The 22280-nt window shown below is 43.2% G+C and overlaps 1 protein-coding gene across 1 annotated transcript in view; it reads right to left on the bottom strand.

Moving 5' to 3' along the window:
• Window positions 1-22280, bottom strand: part of LOC307126549 (NACHT, LRR and PYD domains-containing protein 3-like) — a gene marked incomplete at both ends in the record, with an annotated part of 82444 nt that overhangs the window by 48803 nt on the left and 11361 nt on the right. The window contains 3 exons of the mRNA XM_079817133.1: window positions 11179-11352; window positions 11462-11635; window positions 14777-16574. Of these exons, the coding sequence (XP_079673259.1) occupies window positions 11179-11352; window positions 11462-11635; window positions 14777-16574 (2146 nt within the window). The remainder of the gene's footprint in view (window positions 1-11178; window positions 11353-11461; window positions 11636-14776; window positions 16575-22280) is intronic.

The raw sequence follows: 22280 nt of genomic DNA, 5'->3' as shown, positions 1-22280 counted from the left end.
GGCTCCTGGGGGGGCCCTGAGCAACATACCCAAAGGGCGTGGCCCTAGAGCAAAGAGAAATCCTTTTCAACTTCTAACCCTAATATGGTGGTCGTTCGTCCCTTTTTTGACCTTTTGACCCCTGAACGAGGTCGAAGGGCCACCAAACTTGACCGCCCGACTCAGGGGAACGTGGCGAGAAGAAAAATGGCGTCCCCTAGTCGATCGGCCCTTCCCAAGCCGTTTCGTACACATCCGTGAACCCACTGTGGCAAACGCATTAGTTTAATGGGTGGGTGGGATTTTTACAGAAAGGTCCCAGGGGCCCCAGATTTGGCACAGTGGCTCCTGGGGGGGCCCTGAGCAACATACCTAAAGGGCGTGGCCCTAGAGCAAAGAGAACTCTTTTTCAACTTCTAACCCTAATATTGACCTCAGGCCTCTAACACTCATACCATCTAAGAGCCTTTTGAGTCAAAGTTGGATAAAATTGGGGCACTTCTGTCAGGAACATGCCAGGGTTTCGGGCTCTGGCCCCGTCAGTCGGGGGCCCCTGGAGATTCGGAATCCCCAACATCAAGTCGCCACGACCTTCCTCCTCCGTATGGGAGCCCCGCCTCGCTCCCATTAAACGTGTAGGCTATTGGTGGACGTTCGTCCCTTTTTTGACCTTTTGACCCCTGAACGAGGTCGAAGGGCCACCAAACTTGACCGCCTGACTCAGGGGAATGTGGCGAGAAGAAAAAGGGCCTCCCCTAGTCGATCGGCCCTTCCCAAGCCGTTTCGTACACATCCGTGAACCCACTGTGGCAAACGCATTAGTTTAATGGGTGGGTGGGATTTTTACAGAAAGGTCCCAGGGGCCCCAGATTTGGCACAGTGGCTCCTGGGGGGGCCCAGAGCAACATACCCAAAGGGCGTGGCCCTAGAGCAAAGAGAAATCCTTTTCAACTTCTAACCCTAATATGGTGGTCGTTCGTCCCTTTTTTGACCTTTTGACCCCTGAACGAGGTCGAAGGGCCACCAAACTTGACCGCCCGACTCAGGGGAACGTGGCGAGAAGAAAAATGGCGTCCCCTAGTCGATCGGCCCTTCCCAAGCCGTTTCGTACACATCCGTGAACCCACTGTGGCAAACGCATTAGTTTAATGGGTGGGTGGGATTTTTACAGAAAGGTCCCAGGGGCCCCAGATTTGGCACAGTGGCTCCTGGGGGGGCCCTGAGCAACATACCTAAAGGGCGTGGCCCTAGAGCAAAGAGAACTCTTTTTCAACTTCTAACCCTAATATTGACCTCAGGCCTCTAACACTCATACCATCTAAGAGCCTTTTGAGTCAAAGTTGGATAAAATTGGGGCACTTCTGTCAGGAACATGCCAGGGTTTCGGGCTCTGGCCCCGTCAGTCGGGGGCCCCTGGAGATTCGGAATCCCCAACATCAAGTCGCCACGACCTTCCTCCTCCGTATGGGAGCCCCGCCTCGCTCCCATTAAACGTGTAGGCTATTGGTGGACGTTCGTCCCTTTTTTGACCTTTTGACCCCTGAACGAGGTCGAAGGGCCACCAAACTTGACCGCCTGACTCAGGGGAACGTGGCGAGAAGAAAAAGGGCCTCCCCTAGTCGATCGGCCCTTCCCAAGCCGTTTCGTACACATCCGTGAACCCACTGTGGCAAACGCATTAGTTTAATGGGTGGGTGGGATTTTTACAGAAAGGTCCCAGGGGCCCCAGATTTGGCACAGTGGCTCCTGGGGGGGCCCTGAGCAACATACCCAAAGGGCGTGGCCCTAGAGCAAAGAGAAATCCTTTTCAACTTCTAACCCTAATATGGTGGTCGTTCGTCCCTTTTTTGACCTTTTGACCCCTGAACGAGGTCGAAGGGCCACCAAACTTGACCGCCCGACTCAGGGGAACGTGGCGAGAAGAAAAATGGCGTCCCCTAGTCGATCGGCCCTTCCCAAGCCGTTTCGTACACATCCGTGAACCCACTGTGGCAAACGCATTAGTTTAATGGGTGGGTGGGATTTTTACAGAAAGGTCCCAGGGGCCCCAGATTTGGCACAGTGGCTCCTGGGGGGGCCCTGAGCAACATACCCAAAGGGCGTGGCCCTAGAGCAAAGAGAACTCTTTTTCAACTTCTAACCCTAATATTGACCTCAGGCCTCTAACACTCATACCATCTAAAAGCCTTTTGAGTCAAAAATGGTTTGATGGTGGGGGAGGGGCACTTTTTTCAGGAAGGTCCTAGAGTTTCGTGCTTCAGGTCCATCAGTCGGGGGCCCCTGGAGAGTAGGAATCTCAAACCTCAAGGGGCCACGACCCTCCATCTCCGTATGGGAGCCCCGCATTGCTCCCATTAAACGCGTAGGCCTTTGGTGGACGTTCGTCCCTTTATTGACCTTTTGACCCCTGAACGAGGTCGAAAGGCCACCAAACTTGACCGCCCGACTCAGGGGAACGTGGCGAGAAGAAAAATGGCCTCCCCTAGTCAATCGGCCTTTCCCAAGCCGTTTCGTACACATCCGTGAACCCACTATGGCAAACGCATTAGTTTAATGGGTAGGTGGGATTTTTACAGAAAGGTCCCAGGGGCCCCAGATTTTGCACAGTGGCTCCTGGGGGGGCCCTGAGCAACATACCCAAAGGGCGTGACCCTAGGGTGTAGGGAAAAAAATTGGAATGTTGCAGAGCTCCGCGATTCGAGGCCCCGAGTTGGGGGCCCACTGAGCCTCCGGATCTCAGATCTCAAGATCCAACGACCTTCCGTGTCCGAACAGGGGCGGTCCGTAAAATTAGTGGGTAATCGGACAAATAGTTGGTCCGTGGATGTGGGGGGGGTGGGGGGTGGGTCAGCGGGGGTCCTGGGGTCATTTGCCCACTTTAGTGGGTAATTGGACAAATAGTGGGTTCGTGGACGTGGGGGGGGGGTGGGGGGGTGGGTCAGCGGGGGTCCTGGGGTCATTTGCCCACTTTAGTGGGTAATTGGACAAATAGTGGGTTCGTGGATGTGGGGGGGGGGGGTATTTGCCCTCGACAGCGCCCCCTATATGGTACAAATACCCCCTGTCCCGGGGCAATCTGCGGGCAAGGGGTAATCACGAAACGTCAGTTTGGTCAATTAAAAAGCAGGCATTTGGACTCCCAATTGGCACTACGATCCCTCGCAGTCATTATGCGCCCAATGGCAATCGATTAACATGGGCTTTTGTCCACGAACCCCCTATATATACTACCTCGACGACTGGCTCATACTGGGCCACTCTCGAGCGTTGGTGTGCGAACACAGAGATCTAGTGCTCCAACACTCCAGCCCGTCGGGGCCCCGTCTGGGCCTTCGGGTCAACTGGGAGAAGAGCAAACTCTGCCCAGTGCAGAGGATCTCTTTTCTCGCTATGGACATCGACTCGGTCACCATGTACGCGCAGCTTTCGGGGGCGCGCGCGCGCAGTCTCTGCTGACTTGCCTCCGTCAAATCGAGAGCAAGAGTGCGGTTCCACTGAAACTGTTTCAGAGGCTCCTGGGGCATATGGCATCTGCAGCCGTGGTGACGCCGCTCGGATTGCTTCATATGAGACCGCTTCAGCATTGGCTTCGCGATCGAGTCCTGAGATGGGCATGGCAGTCTGGCACGCTCCGGGTCCAAATAACCCGGGCCTGCCTCCAGACATACACCCCGTGGTCGAACCTCAGTTTTCTACGGGCCGGTGTGCCCTTAGAACGAGTTTCCAGACATGTTGTATCGACTGATGCCTCTGCCACGGGTTGGGGTGCCATGTGCAATGGACAAGCAGCCGCGGGCTCCTGGACAGGACCCCTGCGCCTTCTGCATGTCAATTGCCTCGAGTTGCTGGCAGTACGGTTCGCCCTGCACTGCTTCTGAGCGTTGTTGAAGGGTCAACATGTACTGGTCAGAACAGACAACACGGCCATTGTAGCGTACATCAACCACCAGGGCGGTCTAAGCTCCCGCCGTATGTCTCAACTCGCCCCCCATCTCGTTTTATGGAGTCAGAAGCGCCTGAGGTCCCTTCGTGCTGTCCATATTCCGGGAGTTCTGAACCGTGCAGCCGATGAGCTCTCACGGCTTCAGCCACTTCCGGGAGAATGGAGACTCCGTCCCCAGATGGTCCAGCTGATTTGGGAACAGTTCGGCGATGCACAGATAGATCTGTTTGCCTCCCACGACTCTTCCCATTGCAGCCTGTTCTATTCCCTGACCGAGGGCACGCTCGGCACGGATGCACTGGCGCACAGCTGGCCGCGGGGCCTATGCAAATATGCGTTCCCCCCAGTGAGCCTTCTCGCACAGCTCTTGTGCAAGATCAGGGAGGACAAGGAGCAGGTCCTTTTGGTCGCCCCGTACTGGCACGGCCGGACCTGGTTCCCCGAACTCTTACTCCTTGCGACAGCCCCTCCCTGGCCTATTCCTCTGAGACGCGACCTCCTTACTCAGAGACGGGGCACCCTTTTGCACCCGAGTCCCAACCTCTGGAACCTCCACGTGTGGCTTCTGGACGGGACACGGCAGGTTTGAGTTCCCTACCACCTACGGTGGTGGCGACCATCACTTCCGCTAGGGCAGAATCCACTCAGCATGCCTATACGTTGAAGTGGAACCTCTTCGTCACCTGGTGTTCTTCCCGCCAAGAAGACCCCTGGAAATGCTCGATCGGGTCCGTGCTCTCGTTCCTCCAAGAAGGGTTGGAGCGAAGGCTGTCTCCATCCACCCTTAAAGTTTACGTGCCGCAATATCTGCCCACCACGACCTCTTGGGGGACAAAAAGGTAAGTCAGCACGACCTGGTCATTCAGTTCCTCAGGGGAGCGAGGAGACTAAATCCGCCTCGTTCTCCCCTCGTACCCTCTTGGGACCTCTCAGTAGTCTTAGATGCTCTGCAGAGGTCCCCCTTTGAGGGTGCTTTCACACTTGGTTCGATTGCCTGGACTGAACCCGAGTTCGATTGCTCCCCCCTCCCTGTGCCCCTGCTGGACTGTGTTCATATTATATTATTTGGTTCCGAACCGGGCGGTGGTGAACCTGCAAGCGCTGCCTTTGGAGGAGGCAGACCCAGCCTTGGCACTGCTCTGTCCAGTACGCGCTCTCTGCGCTTACGTAGATAGGATGCAGTGTTTCAGGACCTCAGACCAGCTCTTTGTATGTTATGGTGGAGAGAGCGGAAGGGAAGAGCTCTCTCAAAGCAAAGGCTGCCTCACTGGATAGTGGACACCATTGTTTTGGCTTACCAGCAGCAAGGTCGACCATGTCCCCTTGGGGTTAGGGCCCACTCCACCCGGAGTGTGGCCTCCTCTTGGGCTCTAGCGCATGGCACCTTGCTAACAGACATCTGCAGAGCTGCAGGCTGGGCGACACCTAACACATTCGCCAGATTCTACAATCTCCGAGTGGAGCCAGTGTCCGACTATGTACTCGCCTCTACTAGTGGCCTGTAATGGACCAGGCTCAGGTGTCTTCGCTTGCTCGCCATTTCACTCCACGGACTGGATACGTGCGATTTCTCCTCAGGTAAGCTTCCCCGAAAGCCCTGAGTTCCTCCTGCAATCTCTTAAGCTGACACCAGTTCAGTCTGCCCTCTCTTGAGCCCAGACCCTCGTGTTCAGCCAGGTGCCCCGTGTGCATGGTTCCCCTCCGGCGACCCCAACACGAGTATTTCCACCGTAAGCCTCCTCTGTGAGCAGGTGTCTTTCCCTTGGCAAGTGCCTGCCACCCCTGGGGTTAAAAATCCACCTTCGGCTGGTACCCCAGAGTTTTCCATATGCAGCCCTTAGCGGGTCATATGTGTATTTTCTAAGTCCTCCCTACGGGTAGGCATCTTGGCATTTCCTCACTGGAATATGCTTCCCAGTGTACCTTGGTATTCCTGTGTTAAGTGGGAGTCCTTCGTCCGTACTAGTCTTACGACAGGGCACTCGCACTTACGCAGGGCACTGGAAGACAGCTGAGTGGCGTGATTATATTGGGACCCCCATTCGTTAGTCACTAACGTTACGTCGTAGTGACTGAACGAAAGGGAACGTCTCGGTTACGGATGTAACCCTCATTCCCTGAGGAGGGAACGGAGACGTAACGTCCCTTTACCACATCCGCTGTGTTGCTTGCTGGAACGGGAGTTCAGTCTTGGCTCCTCAGCAGGTAACGTAATGCGATATTGCCACCTACTTCCTATTTATACCCATGCTGTGGGGCGGAGTTATGGCATTGGCACTGCCATTGGGCGTTTTCTAAGATCTCGAAGATTATAGGCTTCTAAGCGAAACCCCCATTCGTTAGTCACTAATGTTACGTCTCCGTTCCCTCCTCAGGGCACGAGGGTTACATCCGTAACCGAAACGTTTTTTATCATTCAGGCAAGTGTTATACATCATTATGATCTGTTAAGTTTCTATTTTTTTGTGTACAGTCACAATAAATACAAAGTGTTTAGCTTTTTGCAAAATAAAGAAAACAAACATGATGTGTGATCTGCAGCCTCTCTCAAAGACATTAATTCAGATAGTCTTCAGAAAAGGACCTCTAGCTTAGTGAATACTTGTCTCACAAACATGAGATATATGTCTAAAGAAACACTGAAATGTCAGGTTTTTAAACAACGTAAACCAAATCGAAAACAAATATGCTGTGTTTATGTAATCTGGTTGAAAAGTGATAGATGTCAATCTTTTGCCAGCCACTTCATTATCCGCTAATGCAACCACGCCCACGGAGCACAAGCTCTTTCAGATTCAAATACTGACGATCCAGAATCGACGCCAACACATCAATTCATACAAACACATCTAGTGTAAGCGCTGTAACGTTACTTCAGCTACATCGTTTTGACACGCATTGAGCCATAATTCTCCTCATGAAAAGCTGTTCATTTCTTAAAGCAAGGGCTGATTATAAGGTAGGCTTTATTCTGTTAAGTTTATTCTGTTAGCAACTGTGAATATTAAATGCACAAAGACCGTTTAAATATGAATCCTGCTGCATGTCATACATGCAACACTGTTTAGACAAGATTTATTTGGCCTGTTTTGGACAGATTATAATGTGTTTATTGTAAAAGAGCCTAGTGTCACAGCAGTAAAGCTTTTATTCACAAATGTCTGCTCAGATGCTATAAATATAGTACCAGTCAAACTTATTTTTCTTCATATTGATGTTTATATATTATAGCCTAATGTAATTTTTTTATTTAATATCAAAGTTTGTTTTATCGAGTTAATATCGAGTTTTGTTTTGTAGAAAGTTAATTTTTTTGTTTTGTAGAAAGTGAATTACTTTCTTTAAAGTTCTTTAAATTTCGTTTTGTATAAATTTTATCTTAATTTTAATTATTTATTATTTATTTTTTTAGCATTAGACGACTTTCAAAAACATAAAAAAATAGTACAAAAAATTTAGAAAAAATGCTCTTCTTAGTAATTTGTGTCTTGTTTCTAGTCTAAATATTTAACCTGTTAAACTGCAACCCCACTTTGGGGCTCACAGCTGAAAACGACCTACCTGAATTAAAACAATTATAGCTCCTGAGAACAGTGTGCTACAGGCACAATTAAGGTATCTTTGGAAAGAAGACACTTGGGACTCTACTAAAAAGCAATCAGAGTTGATAATTCTCAAACAGATAAAAAATTATAATAGTTGAAATGCCTCAAAAATTATTTGCACTACACAGAATGTTGTATTATTTCATGTAAAAATATATGAAAATAGACCTGGAGGAATCCAGTTCAGTTATGGATTGAAAGCCACACGACTTATCAGTTTATATTTCAAGTTTGAGGAAGATATAATGAAAAATGTGGTTCCTGCAAGCTTTTTTCCAAGACTATGTCTGTTCCATTTCTCCCTCCGCCTGCTTGAGGCACATCCCCAGAAATGACATCTCCCAACTAAAACAATTGCAGTTGCTAAACAATTTGCACTACATGCACAATTTAGACATCTTTAAAAAGAAGACACTTTACAGTTTATTACCCAAACATTAAAGTAGAAAAAAACTTAGAAAGACAAACAGTTATAGAAGTTGAAGTGTCTTGAAGATGATTTGTGCTACAATGAACACTTTATTATTTGATGTAAAAATATATGAAAATAAGCCTGGAGGAATCCAGTTAGTTAATGAATTGAAAGGCAAAAGTCTCATCAGTTTATATTTAAAATTTGACGAAGATATCATGAAAAATGGGGTTCCTGCATGCTTTTTTCTAAGAATATGTCCAGGTGCCAAGAAACCTACAGGAGACTTGATAACCTAATGTTATGAAGTGTACTGCAAGCTGTTTTAGCCATCATATATGATGCTTGAATGCTTTTTCAACTATAAAATAATAGGCAGAACCATAAGACTTTGTATTAGTGATTTATTTGTACAACAGAACTTATAAAAATATAATAAAAATGAAATATTAATAAAAAAGAGCTAAACTTCTTTGCAACTGAAAATACAACAAGTAATATAAGTATAATAACTATAAATATAACTAGTAATATAAATAACAATATAATATAAATATATAGCTATAAAAACACACACAATTTGCAAATGTAAAAAAAAAAAACATTTACTGGCCTTTTACTGGCGGATTCAGGTCTACAACAGCAAGTGCAGATCTTGAAGAATCTGAAAGCGTTCTTCTCTTTTCTGCTGGTTGGCTGGTGCTTGGATGCCATAGCTCATCTGAAGACTCAACCTGATGCCTGTAGAATGGCAAGGAAAGGAATGAGAATTAGCACTGCATGTCCTATTTCTGTATAGTTTGCCCATTCAATCAACAATCACACTGTCATCATTCACTCTAATTACAGGCCATCCCATGAACAATGAAACTGATGGGCAGTCGGTTAGACAGCATTCATATTGACGGCGGCCCATACATTCTCACACAGCCCAAGCATCAATCTAACGGCCGGCTATACAGTGAGCATTCATATTGACGGCGGCCCATACATTCGCACACAGTCCTACAATCAATATAATGGCCGGTGAAACAGTGAGCATTCAACAATCACACAGATGGTCGGCCGTCCAGAACTTTTCTTTTTTCGTCAATTTGTTTTTGTAGCACAGGGGAAAAAAATGCATTTTATATATTATATATATATATTTTTTTTTTTTCTGTGTGTGCTAGAAAAAATGCTAAATATCAGTATATGTATAATCTATACTGGTATATTGTAATTTTTCTAGCACACAGGAAAAACATAAAATAAATACAGTCTCAATATATATATATATATATATATATATATATATATATATATATATATATATATATATATATATATATATATATATATATATATATATATATATATATATAAACAATTACATGTGTTATATATATATATATGTTTTATTTACACACACATGGGGAAAAATTATATATACTTTTTCCCCATGTGTGCTAGGAAAAATGCAAAATATCAGCATATGTATAATGCATACTGGTATATTGTAATTTTTCTAGCACACAGGAAAAACATAAAATAAATACAGTCTCAATATATATATATATATATATATATATATATATATATATATATATATATATATATATATATATATAAACAATTACATGTGTTATATATATATATATATGTTTTATTTACACACACATGGGGAAAAATTATATACTTTTTCCCCATGTGTGCTAGGAAAAATGCAAAATATCAGCATATGTATAATGCATACTGGTATATTGCATTTTTTCTAGCACACAGAAACAATAAAATACATACATTCTCACACACATTCTCAATATACATAAACAACTACACATAGCAACTCACCGGTGTGTTATTGGATCAACTTCTCTGTCAACAAGCACCGTCACCGCTGTGTTCACTCTCCTTTTTCACATCGCTGCTTCGAGTGAGCTCAAATAAAGCATCTTCAGCTCAATAAAAACTTCTTTTGACGATCCATTGGATAATACATTCCGTCCAGTTAGTAAGATTAGCAAACAGTTACTACAAAGAGACCTCTGTTTGTTTACTAGCGCGTTAGCTTTTAGCTGTCAGATGGGGGGTGTCAGGCTCGCTGCATCTCGTCGGAGATAGCGCCACATTGGCACATTCAGATGAATAAATATTCACGCCCATGTGACAAACATACACATGCAAGGTCTCGTTGGAATCGTGTGCTCATTGGCTACATTTTCTGTCAGTCATGACGATTCAATGCTTTTATTGGCTCCAGATAAACAGACATTATCATTGGATGAGCACGTCATGACATCAGATAAAACGATCGCTATGGTTGGATATTTTTGACTATATCGCGGCTATCTTTGCATGTTTTTGAGTGGGGTTAGTTGGATTTTGTTCGTAACATTCTAAGCTTTAAACCCATGCCACTTTATTCTACCGGGAGACTGTTTTTGGTGCATTATTTTATTGCATAACAGTCTAGTATGATACTTCGCTCCGCAGAAATGCAATGTAAACAAAGGATTAACCATCAATATTACACCGTTATTGTTTCGTTGGATTAAAATGCTCTATGGGATGTTATTCAGTGGACCCTCACCTTTCCATTCGTTCTGGAATTGTTTGCAATGGATGCGTGTGTGGCTCGTAATTAGGACACTAAAGGTATGTACTCTGTTTTTATTTATAAAATCGTTGATGTGTATTGCTTACATTGATGCAAAAATACAGCCGTTATAAGCTTTTCAATGAAAAACAGTGGTCTGTCCTCGATGCTTGAGGTTTAGACCTTTAGAATGATATATAGTTTGTCAAGATTAATGATGTTTTTTTACGTTAAATCTATTAACAAACATTACACTCGTGCTAAAAATAGCGCTTCAACCCGTGCACGCGCTCATGAAGCTTATCAGGTTAAACATTCTTAAATCAAGATGCATTTACTAGATAAGTACAATTTTCAACTAAATAAGAAGAGCATTTTTTGCAGTGTAGTCAAATCTTTTGATAATTTTAAATATAATAGGCCTTTGTTGACTACATTCTAAATAAATGATTCTGGAGTTTTGTTTTATAGAAAGTAATTTTTTTTTGAGAAAGTGAATTGATTTCTTTACAGTGAATTTCGTTTTGTATAAATTGTATCTTAATTTTAATTATTTATTTATTATTGGCTTTGTGGAGAAAAACTTACAAATTTTAAATCAGTGTATTGTTTTATGTAAATGTAGGCTCAATGATTCTCACATCAGTAATTGAACTCAAACCTTAGTATCTTCAGCTGACAGTTTGGACTCTTCATTCCATCAGAAAGAATCTTCACTCCTAAATCCTTAAGATCATTGTTACTCAGGTCCAGCTCTCTCAGGACAGAGTTTGAGGATTGTAGAACTGAAGACAAACTCTCACAACACTGAGCAGTCAGATGACATGTGGGAAATCTGAAGAAGAAAAACAAGGTAATTGAATATAGAATAAATCTTAACAGTGTGATTGTTTTTAAATAATTAACTTATTGCAAAAAAAAAAAAAAAGTATTTGAACTCAAACCTTAGTATCTCCAGCTGACAGTTTGGACTCTTCATTCCATCAGAAATAAGCTTCACTCCCGAATCCTGAAGATCATTGTTACTCAGGTCCAGCTCTTTCAGGACAGAGTTTGAGGATTGTAGAGCTGAAGACAAACTCTCACAACACTGAGCAGTGAGATTACAACTACGTAGTCTGTGTTGAGAACAAAACAAACAGCAATAGTAATTCTTATTAGGTACCATTTACAATCAGGAGCTTGAAAGAATTTTCTGACTGTGTTGATGTGAGCAAAGCTAAAACAAATTTTTTCAATTGTATCATCACACAGATTACATGTATTAATTCTTCTGAACAGTCTAGGCCAGGGGTAGGCAAGTTTTGTTCTAGAGAGCCACTGTCCTGCAGTGTTTAGTTCCAACCCTACTCAAACACAACTGAACAAGCTCATCAAGGTCTTCAGAATTACTCACAGTAAATTCCCCCATTTTTGAGTATTTTCTGAAAACGACATACCCTAATAAAAATGTCTGCCGCTCTTAAACCTTATGGTCTATATTTATGGAGTCAAAATAATGCCACATATATTTGCAAAAGAATAAAGTATTGCAAAAGAAAATACAGATTTGCAAACAAAAATAAAGAATTGCAAAATAAAAATAAAATAGATTTTATTTGCAACGCTCCTTTTATTCTGCGTTTCATTCAAATGTGAGTTTGCGATACTGTTTCCCCTTTGCGCTTCACTTTTCTGTGCGTTTCACTTCATGGCACTGTTTTGATATGGGGGGTGGAGCCAATAAACTGGAGCGTTCAGCAGACATGGTCACGCCTCCCTCTGAATTACATCATCTGCTCGAGACGCAGATCAGCACAGATGAAGGCACCATGGCTGAGAGTCATGCGGGTGGATCGTTTCTTTGTACTCACACTTTTACTAGCATTAAAACAGGCATGGTTTAACTTTGTTACTAAATGTGTATTAAAAGCGTTTCCTTTAGTTAGATATCATGTTAAAGTGGTGTTTATTATTAGCCGTGGACTACTGGCTAACGCAAACTGTGAAAATAGCCAGCATCTGCTGTTTATTGATAGACATTCAACATTACAGTATAATTGAAAGCTATCAATTTCAACATTAATTAGGCTATAAAAAAAATAATGCTTTAATTTAAATGAACTTAAAGGGGTCATGAACTGGCTTTATTTTTATTTCTCTTTTTAAATATACCATGGATATGACACCTTCTTATTCTCAAACTGGTGCTGGAAACCTTATTTATTCAAAGGAGCAATTGATTTCTCACTGCTCAATGGGACGCGCCAGTATTGTGCATCCAATACCGTAGGAACTGAGGCGTAAATTCCGGGGATGTAGAGCAATGTGAATTGCCCTACTGGGAAAAAATCTCTTTTATGCTATTGTGAGAGAGCCACCCCCCTGCCACCACTGGGAAAATCTGAACATAACTTGATACTGCCCCAGTATAAACCACTTGTGAGAAGACAACCCATAACCACACATTAATTTAGGAAATGGTCACCTGAGGCAGACGATGCCCTGAGGGACTTTGAGTGTACTGAGTGGACAGTGATGCAGGAACCTTATGGCTAATCATCTACAGCTGAACACCTCTAAGACCAAAGAGATGGTGGTGGACTTTTGGAGGCTCAGACTTCACCTTCCAACTGATCTCTGTAGAGGGGGTCGATGTTGAGGTTGTGAGGACCTATAAATATCTGGGTGCTTGATGATAAGTTGGACTCGTCTGAAAGTGTTAAATCCCACTACAGGAAGGGGCAGAGTTGATTATTTTTCTTGAGAAGGCTGGCGTCTTTTAACATCTGTCAGAGACCGCTGCTGAACACTACGCAATACATTTTTTACTCATTTCAGACTGCTCTTATGAGAATACTCGACAAAGCTGGCATTTTGCGATGTCTATTCACACGATACTGGTGGGCGTCTTTCTGAAATTATATTTGCTCGCATTCATTAATATTCCCTTGTGTGTACTTATATAAGTATCATTAAAAATATTAGGATGTAAGTTATTAACTAATTAAGAAAAATATTAGAAGAAAGATATTTTAATTAATTAAATGGTCATTAATGGACCATAATTATTGCACAAATAGTAGGAATTTAATACCAAAAGATCTCCTCAAAATATTAAATAAATATTATTAAACTAAAATATAGAACATTTATTTAATTGAAAAATAGTTAAGGTGTATGGTCACATTTGACCATCAATGAGTATAAGTGTTAGTAAGGACCAATTAATAAGGAATACCTGAAGGCTAAAAACAAGAAAATCATTAAAATTAATGTTAACAATGTTGCATCTCCATATAATAAAATGATACTGTAAATGGTTGACGTAATAATCAATGCACACCATGCTGTACTGTTTACCAGACATTGCTGCAAATACCTGTATAGTGTAACTGTTGTCTATCCATTCAAATGCATTGACAGCGCGAGTTTGTGAGGAACTATTGAAAGCTCCGTGAACCACATGACCGCGCGCACCGCCGGGAGATGAGAGCATGTCGCAACTCTGTTTTTCAACGCCTCTGGCTTTAACTGCCACATTAGCGCCAAAACTCTATTTATTGTTTGAATTTCGTATTAAAACTTTAAAATTTTTAAAAGCTTAGACTCTTTCATATCAAAAGCAGGTTTGGCCATTTGAGAGCAAGAGATGTGCGTGAGTGAGAGAGAGAGAGAGAGAGAGAGAGAGAGAGAGAGAGAGAGAGAGAGAGAGAGAGAGAGATAGAGAGCAGGAAAGGAAATGCAGCTGAACGAATATGTGTGTTTTAAATAGCGTAACATTTAAAAAAAAAAAGAAGAATAACGAGGCGCAATATGTGGCAGCCACGAATTAGTCTATGTGTGGGAAACATTGAGCCTGAATTCCCAAAACTGTTCCCTGGACTTGAGGGTTTCATGCACCCACAGCCTCTTCTTCCTTGCTGCTCTCTTTCTTCTTCTTCTTACTAGCAGGGCTAGTGCTATCGCTTGCTTAAGCTGGAACAACAATCAAATAACTAGATATAGAATAAAGAACTATATAACGTATAAAACTCCCGTAAAAAGGTTTGAAAACTCCACCTACTTTGCTCTGACCAGTGTAGCGCATTCCGCATCCTGTGTGAAACCCCCATAAGAACGTAATCATATAATGTACCACTAACCAAATGATAACAGAAAAAAACGATGCTGCGTTGAATTAAATATTTTTAGTGTGTTGAACTAAAAGAATTAAACGCATGTGTTATTGCAGTAATTTTGACAGCACTAATATAAATGGATGTAAAGGAGACTCTTACAGTGCTCTTCTGGTGTTTTTGATCACTGGCAGCAATCTCATCAGTGCTTCATCAGATCTTCTGTATTTCTGCAGTTCAAACATCTCTTGAGCCTCTTCTGACATGAGGAGCACAAACACCAGACCAGACCACTGAGCAGAGGAGATATTCTGTGCTGAAAGACTTCCTGAGCTCAGGTTCTTCTGGATTTCCTCCACAAAGTCATCTTTCAGTTCACTCAGACAGTGGAAGAGATTGATGGTCCTCTCTACCGACTCCTCCTTCTCTATTTTCTGTTTGATATAGTCAACAGTGTCTTTAACATTCTCTGTTTTCAGTTTCAGTTCTGGCAGTAGTTCCTTCAGGTCACTCTGATTGGACTCCAGCGAGAGACCCAGAAGGAACCGGAGGAAAAGATCCAGGTGTCCATTCTTGCTTTGTAAAGCCTTGTTTATCACAGCCTTGTGAAGCTGAAAGAGTGGCTTTTTGGACAGTTTCCATGTCAGTTTTTCTCTCCGGGATTGAAGAAATAGGTCAGCTTTCTCATCTTTATCCATCAAAAACACATAAAGAGCAGCAAGGAATTCCTGGACGCTGAGATGTACAAAGCTGAACACACTTCTCGTTGAAACAGCCTTTTCTTCCTGAAAGATCTGAGTGCATAACCCAGAGTACACAGACACTTCACTGACATCTAGTCCACATTCCTCAAGATCTTCCTTGTAGAAAAGCAGATGTCCTTTCTCCAGCTGTTGAAAGGCCAGTTTCCCAAGCTTCAGAATAATCTCATCAAAAGACCTTGCATTGGCTTTAGGTTCAGGACTGTATTTTGTTTTCATTTGTTGCTGCTGAGTAAGAAAGAAGTTTATGTACATCCCTGTGAGAGTTGTGGGATTTTTGTCATTGCTCTCTCGAGCCAGTTGAGGTTGAAGAACAATGAGAGAGATCCAGCAGAAGACAGGGATATGGCACATGATATAGAGACTCCTGGATTTCTTGATGTGACTGATGAGATTTATAGCAACCTCAGGTCTGCAGTTTTTGTTGAAGTATTGCTCTTTCTGCTCATCGTTGAATCCTCGTACCTCTGTCACTTGATCAATGTAGTCACGGGGTATCAAACTGGCTGCTGCTGGTCTGGATGTGATCCAGATGAAAGCAGAGGGAAGAAGGTGTCTCTTGATCAGGCTTGTAACTATCTTACTCACTGATGTTATTTTGTGAACATCTGTAATTCTGTCACCCTCTTTAAATTTCAAAGGGAAGCGACATTCATCCAGCCCATCAAAGATGAACATGACTTTTCCATCCCCTTCAGGAAGAGAGGGCAACTCTTCAGGACTACTAAAGAAGTATTTGTTAATCAGTCCCATGAGACTGCAGTTCTCTGTGATCAAATTTAGCTCACGAAACGGCAGAGGTAAAATGAAGACTATATCCTGATTTTCTTTTCCTTCAGCCCAGTCAAGGATGAATTTATTGATGGAGACTGTTTTTCCCACGCCTGCGATCCCCATCGTCAGCACCTTTTTGTTTTGTTGATCCTTGTGGACTTTGAAAATGTTATTGCACTGGATCAGTTTCTTTTTTGCATCAAATTGTTTTAGATTAAATTCGAACTGCCTCACCTCATGTTCATTCAATCTTCCTCCAGTCTCATTCTCCACCACATATAAATCAGTGTAGACATCATCCAGATTTTTCAGATGACCTGTCTGTGAATTACCAACCAATATCCGCTTGTGGTCCTGTTTTAATTTGTCTTTTAGTCTGAGGCTAATCTCATGAAGGGCAGCTTTACTGCTTTCTTCAGCTGAGCCTTTGAGAAAGAGGAGAAAAGTAATCAAAGAGCAAAATATCAATTTTATAAAAATGTATATAAAATATTTATATAAATTCTAACCTAGTGTTTGATTTCTATAACAAAAAAATTAAAAGCATACACTTGTGGTAACTTGAACACTGTTCTTCTGCTACATTCAAATGAATCACATTCATACTTCAACAGTGTTTACATGTACAAGTTTACACAGATTATGCTTAAATTGACAACATGTATGGTCATGGAAATACCTTGACTCAAAGTCACATGAATACCTTGTATATCATAATCGTTTAACTAATTTTATTTCACACAAATTATATATTTTTCTAAATATATTTATTTTAGCTTGAAATAAGGTTGTTACAATTTATAATTTTTTGATACCAGTGAAATGTCATAATTCTCAACACCAATTTTGGTATCTCAGCAAAAACTAGTAGCCTAACTAACGTAAATAAAATTATTCTGGGTTCTCAGGCAGAGCAAGAGTATTGAATTGAGTTCTCTTTAACACCTTATTAAAGGAACATGCCACCTTTTTTGAAAATAGGCTCATTTTCTAACTCCCCTGTCACAAGCACGCCAGGCTCCACCCACTCCCAAGCACCACGCAAAGCTTCTCCCAAAAACTGATCACACACACCTGCAGCTCATCATCACCTCATCACTGCCTGCACTTAAGCCCCAGCTCTCACACAGTCACTGTCCGGTCTCGTTTGCACAACACTAACCTGTTTGCTTCCCTCAAGGACTCTCCCGTGCTACTTACCTGTAGTGATGGCCAAATGAAGCGTTTCGAAGCATTATTGCTTTCTGATACAATTGTGTCGAAAATGGTTCATTACTCGAAGCTTCATTCAGATAGAAATTGTAGCACCATCTCCTGGTGAAGTAAATGTAATGCAACAAAGCTGACAACCATAAAATGCAAGTTATATGTTAACGCCCCGTTTATTACGTGTTTACCGAGGCGATCAAAGCTGAAACAGTGTTAGTACTGTGAAACTCATTTATGTAGGTGCATTTTACAGATACTGATGAATTTAATGTGTTCACCTTGATAATAAAACATTAAGCATGATGTGTGTGTGTAATTATTTCTTTAGACAAGGACAGAAGATCAGACCAGCTTTAAAAAAGTTGGAAACCATCACAGAAATTCTAATGGTTTCTATTAAAATACCAATAGGAACCATTGGCTTTTAGTATTTAAACCACTACAGAATTATTTTTTGTAGTGTGTTTGGGACATATTCCATTAGGATTTAATGCCCCCACCAATAGAACCCAACACATATCAGTAGAGACCCACAGAGACCACTATAATTACCATTACAACCAATAAAATTCCCATGAAAACCATTAAATCCAATAGAATTCCTGTAATGGTTTCTATATTTTTTTTTAGCAGGGCAGTAGCATGTGTGAAAGCTTTATCTTGTTTAGCTTTGTACTTGTGTAATGTAGCAGAGGGTTTTTGAAGTTTCTGTATTTGCTGCATGTTTTTATGTAACAATGTTCATATTTTCTCTAATTAATAATAAAAAAATAAAAAATAAAAAATGTGGCAGAGGGTGACACTGAAATAAACTCAATCCACTCTCCTCAACAATAACCCCGACTACTACAACCCACGGTGTTGCCATGGTTTGGCTTCACTTTTATAAGAAATTCAGTCCGCCAGGTTTCAAACCTGTCAACACTGGATTGGGCTGTCAAAGCAGTCAGGTGGTTCACTACAGGAGTGAACCAGTGTGTTTGCTTCAGACGTCATTTTCACGTGACTAATGACGTAATGATACAAGCTCCGAAGCAGTGGTTCATTGCGAGGACCGTTCGAGTTTGAAGCAAGCTTCGGAGCTTCGGAGTCAGACGTAACATCACTACTTACCTGCTTCTAGTGATGGGCAGACCGAGGCTTCGTGAAGCACAGAAACAGTTGAAGCAAATGTCCCATATTGTTTCGAAGCTTCGAATCAATCCGACACCCGTCTCTACGGCGACATCTAGTGGTCACTTGTATGTATTGATCTGAAATACCTTGACAATGATCCATGTAAAAAAAAAAAAAAAAGTTTTTAATGTCTTGTGGTCGTGAAAAATGAGCATTAATAAAATAAATAAAGCTAGAATGTGTCACATTTGTTGCATAACATTTTTATTCAAAAATATGATTTGCTCTGCTGTTGAAGGAGTTAGCTGACTTCTTTTTTTACATATAATTTCTCCAGCCTTTGAAAAATCCTCTCACATGGGACACTTGTTGTCCTCTGCACCCTCCAAAATGCCAGGATGAGTGCTCCTCAAATGGTGCATGAAGGCTAGCTGCCTATCACAATACACACATCTCACTTTATTTGGTGTTTCCAAATGGAAATGAACCCACACCACAGATGTACGGCATCTCTTGTAATGGACAATAACAAAGATAACTTCCTGATTAACAACATCCTCATGCTGGGAAAATGTTATATAGCCTACACAAATGCAAGTTCTTAAAGATTTTATTAATTTGTATAATGAGTTTAACTCTTATACAAAAGCCCTCAAAGTTATGAAAATGCAATCAGTCTTTTTTCCATTACAGAAGAATATGATCTTCAAACAAAACCCTAGCGCCTTTAATGTTTTTTGTTTCTTTTATTATGATTTGCCTGATATATTTTTCTACTGTACTTTCAAGCACCTGATCTGTATTTTGTAATACAAAAATGTTCTGTTATTGCCATGCTGTTTGTAAATGATTATTTGTTCAGCAATAAAAAAAAAAAGTACGGCATCTCTTATGTGGAGCCTCCATTTTTATCTATTCTATTAATATATCTATCTATATATCACCTATGAATCTATAGATATATTGACTGAAATGGTATAGACAGTGACAGATAGGATAGATATAGTGACACATTCAAATGTTAGATAGTGACAGATAGCACAGCATAAGTGAGAGATATAGAATTATAATTTAAATCTAACTTAATCTAACCAAAGCGCACTATAAATCTCACTTATATCACAAAATCACTGCTATCACAAAATCTCTCTCCTCTCACAAAAACCCACGAGGTGAAGATGGATTTACTTCACTTTTAAACTTTGTGGGGAATTAGGTTTATACAGATGTGTGACTGTGTGGTTTGTTCCCGCCCCCTTTAATCAACGCAGTTCCGGCAGGCGCCACCTGATGAAACACTTCAAAGCTTCATTTAGCCATAGTCACGTGACATGGGTGTTTCGAATCACAGTTCGGAGCAGTGTTTCGAAACATCTGCGCTTCGGGATCTCGGCAAAGCGCCAAAACAGTTTCGCGTCAGCCATCCCTACCTGTTTCCTCGTCTCCAGTGCGTCTCCTGTCTCCATCGTCTTCCTGGCTCCAGTGTTCCGTCCTCCTGGTTCTCCTACGAAAGACATTGAGTATTATCATCCAGGTATCTACATTATCCTGCCATTCATCTCTCTGACTGCTCACCTGAACCACTCTGCACTCTGGTCACTCAAATAAACTTTTAATATCTCCATCTCCTGTTCTCATTGTCTATGTATTGTAACAGAAGACCGGACCAACACAACAGAGTGCCAGCATGAGTGCCCCGGATCCATTTCAGGAGTTGGTCGACGCGCTCCGTTGAACATTCACCAGCACTCCTCCCACACCATCACCAGCGAGCACTTCCAACAGACACACACCAGACAGACAGACACCGCTTCTCCTTCGCCTCCTGGAACATCAGTCCCATGGCCAAACCGGCGCCTTTCTCTGGTTCGGCGGAGGATTGCAACGGATTTCTTCTCCAATGCTCGCTGGTCCTGGAGATGCAACTGCACCTGTACCCCACAGAACGATCCAAAGTGGCATTTATCATCTCCCAACTGTCTGACAAAGCCCTTCGGTGGGCGGAATCACTATGGTCTCAGAATAATCCGCTTACCCACTCTCTCTCCAGTTTCATCTGCCCCTTTAAGGACGTTTTCGGAAAACCCTTGTGGGATTCAGCAGTTGGTGAGCAACTTTATCACTTAAAACAAGGTACGAAGTCTGTTAATGAGTTTCGCACTCTCGCCGCTTCCAGTGGGTGGAACGAACAATCTCTACTGACCACTTACCGTCAAGGTTTGGATCCTCGGGTGCGGTTGCATCTCACTGCATACGAGGATACCATCGGGCTTGAACGTTTCATCCAACTCTCCATACGCTTCGCCACTCGAATGCAGTCATGTGTGGAAGAACACCAGGGCCAGCCGCAATGCATTTCATCCCTCCGCTGTCCAGAGTCTGTCAGCCCTCCAGAACCCGCCCACAAACCCATGCAGCCAGAGAACTCCCGACTGTCCATGGCTGAGCGGCAGAGACGGCTGACCCAGAATCTATGTCTCTACTGTGGAACACCCGGGCATTATATCACTGAATGCCCAGTCCGCCCTCCTCGTCCATTGATGAGTGCAATCATCCAGTCTCTTAGAAAGATGAAACAACTCACAACCTCTGTAATCCTTACTGCTGCCGGTGTGTCTCTTACAGTTGTCGCTCTCCTCGACTCTGGGTCAGCCGGCAACTTTATCTCGGGCTCCTTCTGCCGCCAGCTCAAGCTCAGGACGACAGCCACTCCGTCTGTCTACCAAATTCACTCAATAACCGGGAGACCTCTCAGCCATCGACAAGTGCGTACATTCGTGGGTCCTCTACAGCTCAGAGTGGGTCTTCTCCATGAGGAACAACAACATCTGCTGGTTTTGGAGGAATCTACCGCTGACATCATCCTAGGGCGCCTGTGGTTGGAGCAGCACAATCCCGTCATTTCCTGGAGGACAGGAGAGATCCTGAAGTGGGGCGACGGCTGCTTCCCGGACTGTTTCTCTGCACTTCCTGTCCCAGCCTCACCACGTCCTGCAAACCTGTCCATCTGCTCCACGTTGATCGAGAGTCCGGTAGAAAAACGCTCAGTGGACATCCCAGCCTGTTACACCCCCTTCAGCGACATCTTCTGCCCCACACACGCCTATTGATCTGCTGCCAGGTGAGCCAGTGCCCCGTGGGAATATTTACCCACTGTCACGTCTGGAGGAGAAGGCCATGAAGGAATACATCAAGGAGACGCTAGACCAAGGTTACATCCGTCCGTCTACTTCCCCTGCTGCTTCCAGCTTTTTCTTCGTGGCTAAGAAGGACGGAGGCTTGCGGCCCTGCATTGACTATGGAGCACTCAATAACATTACCGTCAAGTTCCGCTATCCACTTCCTCTCATCCCTGCTGCGCTGGAACATCTCCGTGGTGCCACTGTGTTCATGAAGTTGGACCTCCGCAGCGCGTACAACCTCATCTTGATACGTGAGGGGGAAAATGGAAGACCGCCTTCGTGACACCTACTGGCCACTACTAGTATCTCATTGTGCCATATGGATTGGCCAACACCCCCTCCGTATTCCAGGATTTCATCCATGAGGTGCTCCGGTAGTTCCTCCACAAGTCCGTCCTGGTCTATATCGATGACATCTCGATCTACTCCCGGAGCCTTGGCGACCATTGCCGTCACATTGCGGAGGTCCTCCAACGCCTGAGCAGTTTCCATCTCTTCCTGAAAACCGAAAAGTGCTCGTTCCATCAGTCCTCTGTGCAGTTTCTGGGATACATCATCGATCACAGTGGCATCCGGATGGACGAGAGGAAGGTGGAAGCCGTCCGTTCCTGGCCCACTCCCACA

Source organism: Gobio gobio, assembly GCF_949357685.1.
Source record: "Gobio gobio genome assembly, chromosome: 5".
NCBI classification, from domain to species: Eukaryota; Metazoa; Chordata; class Actinopteri; order Cypriniformes; family Gobionidae; genus Gobio; species Gobio gobio.
This window is presented reverse-complemented; position numbering and strand designations above follow the sequence as displayed.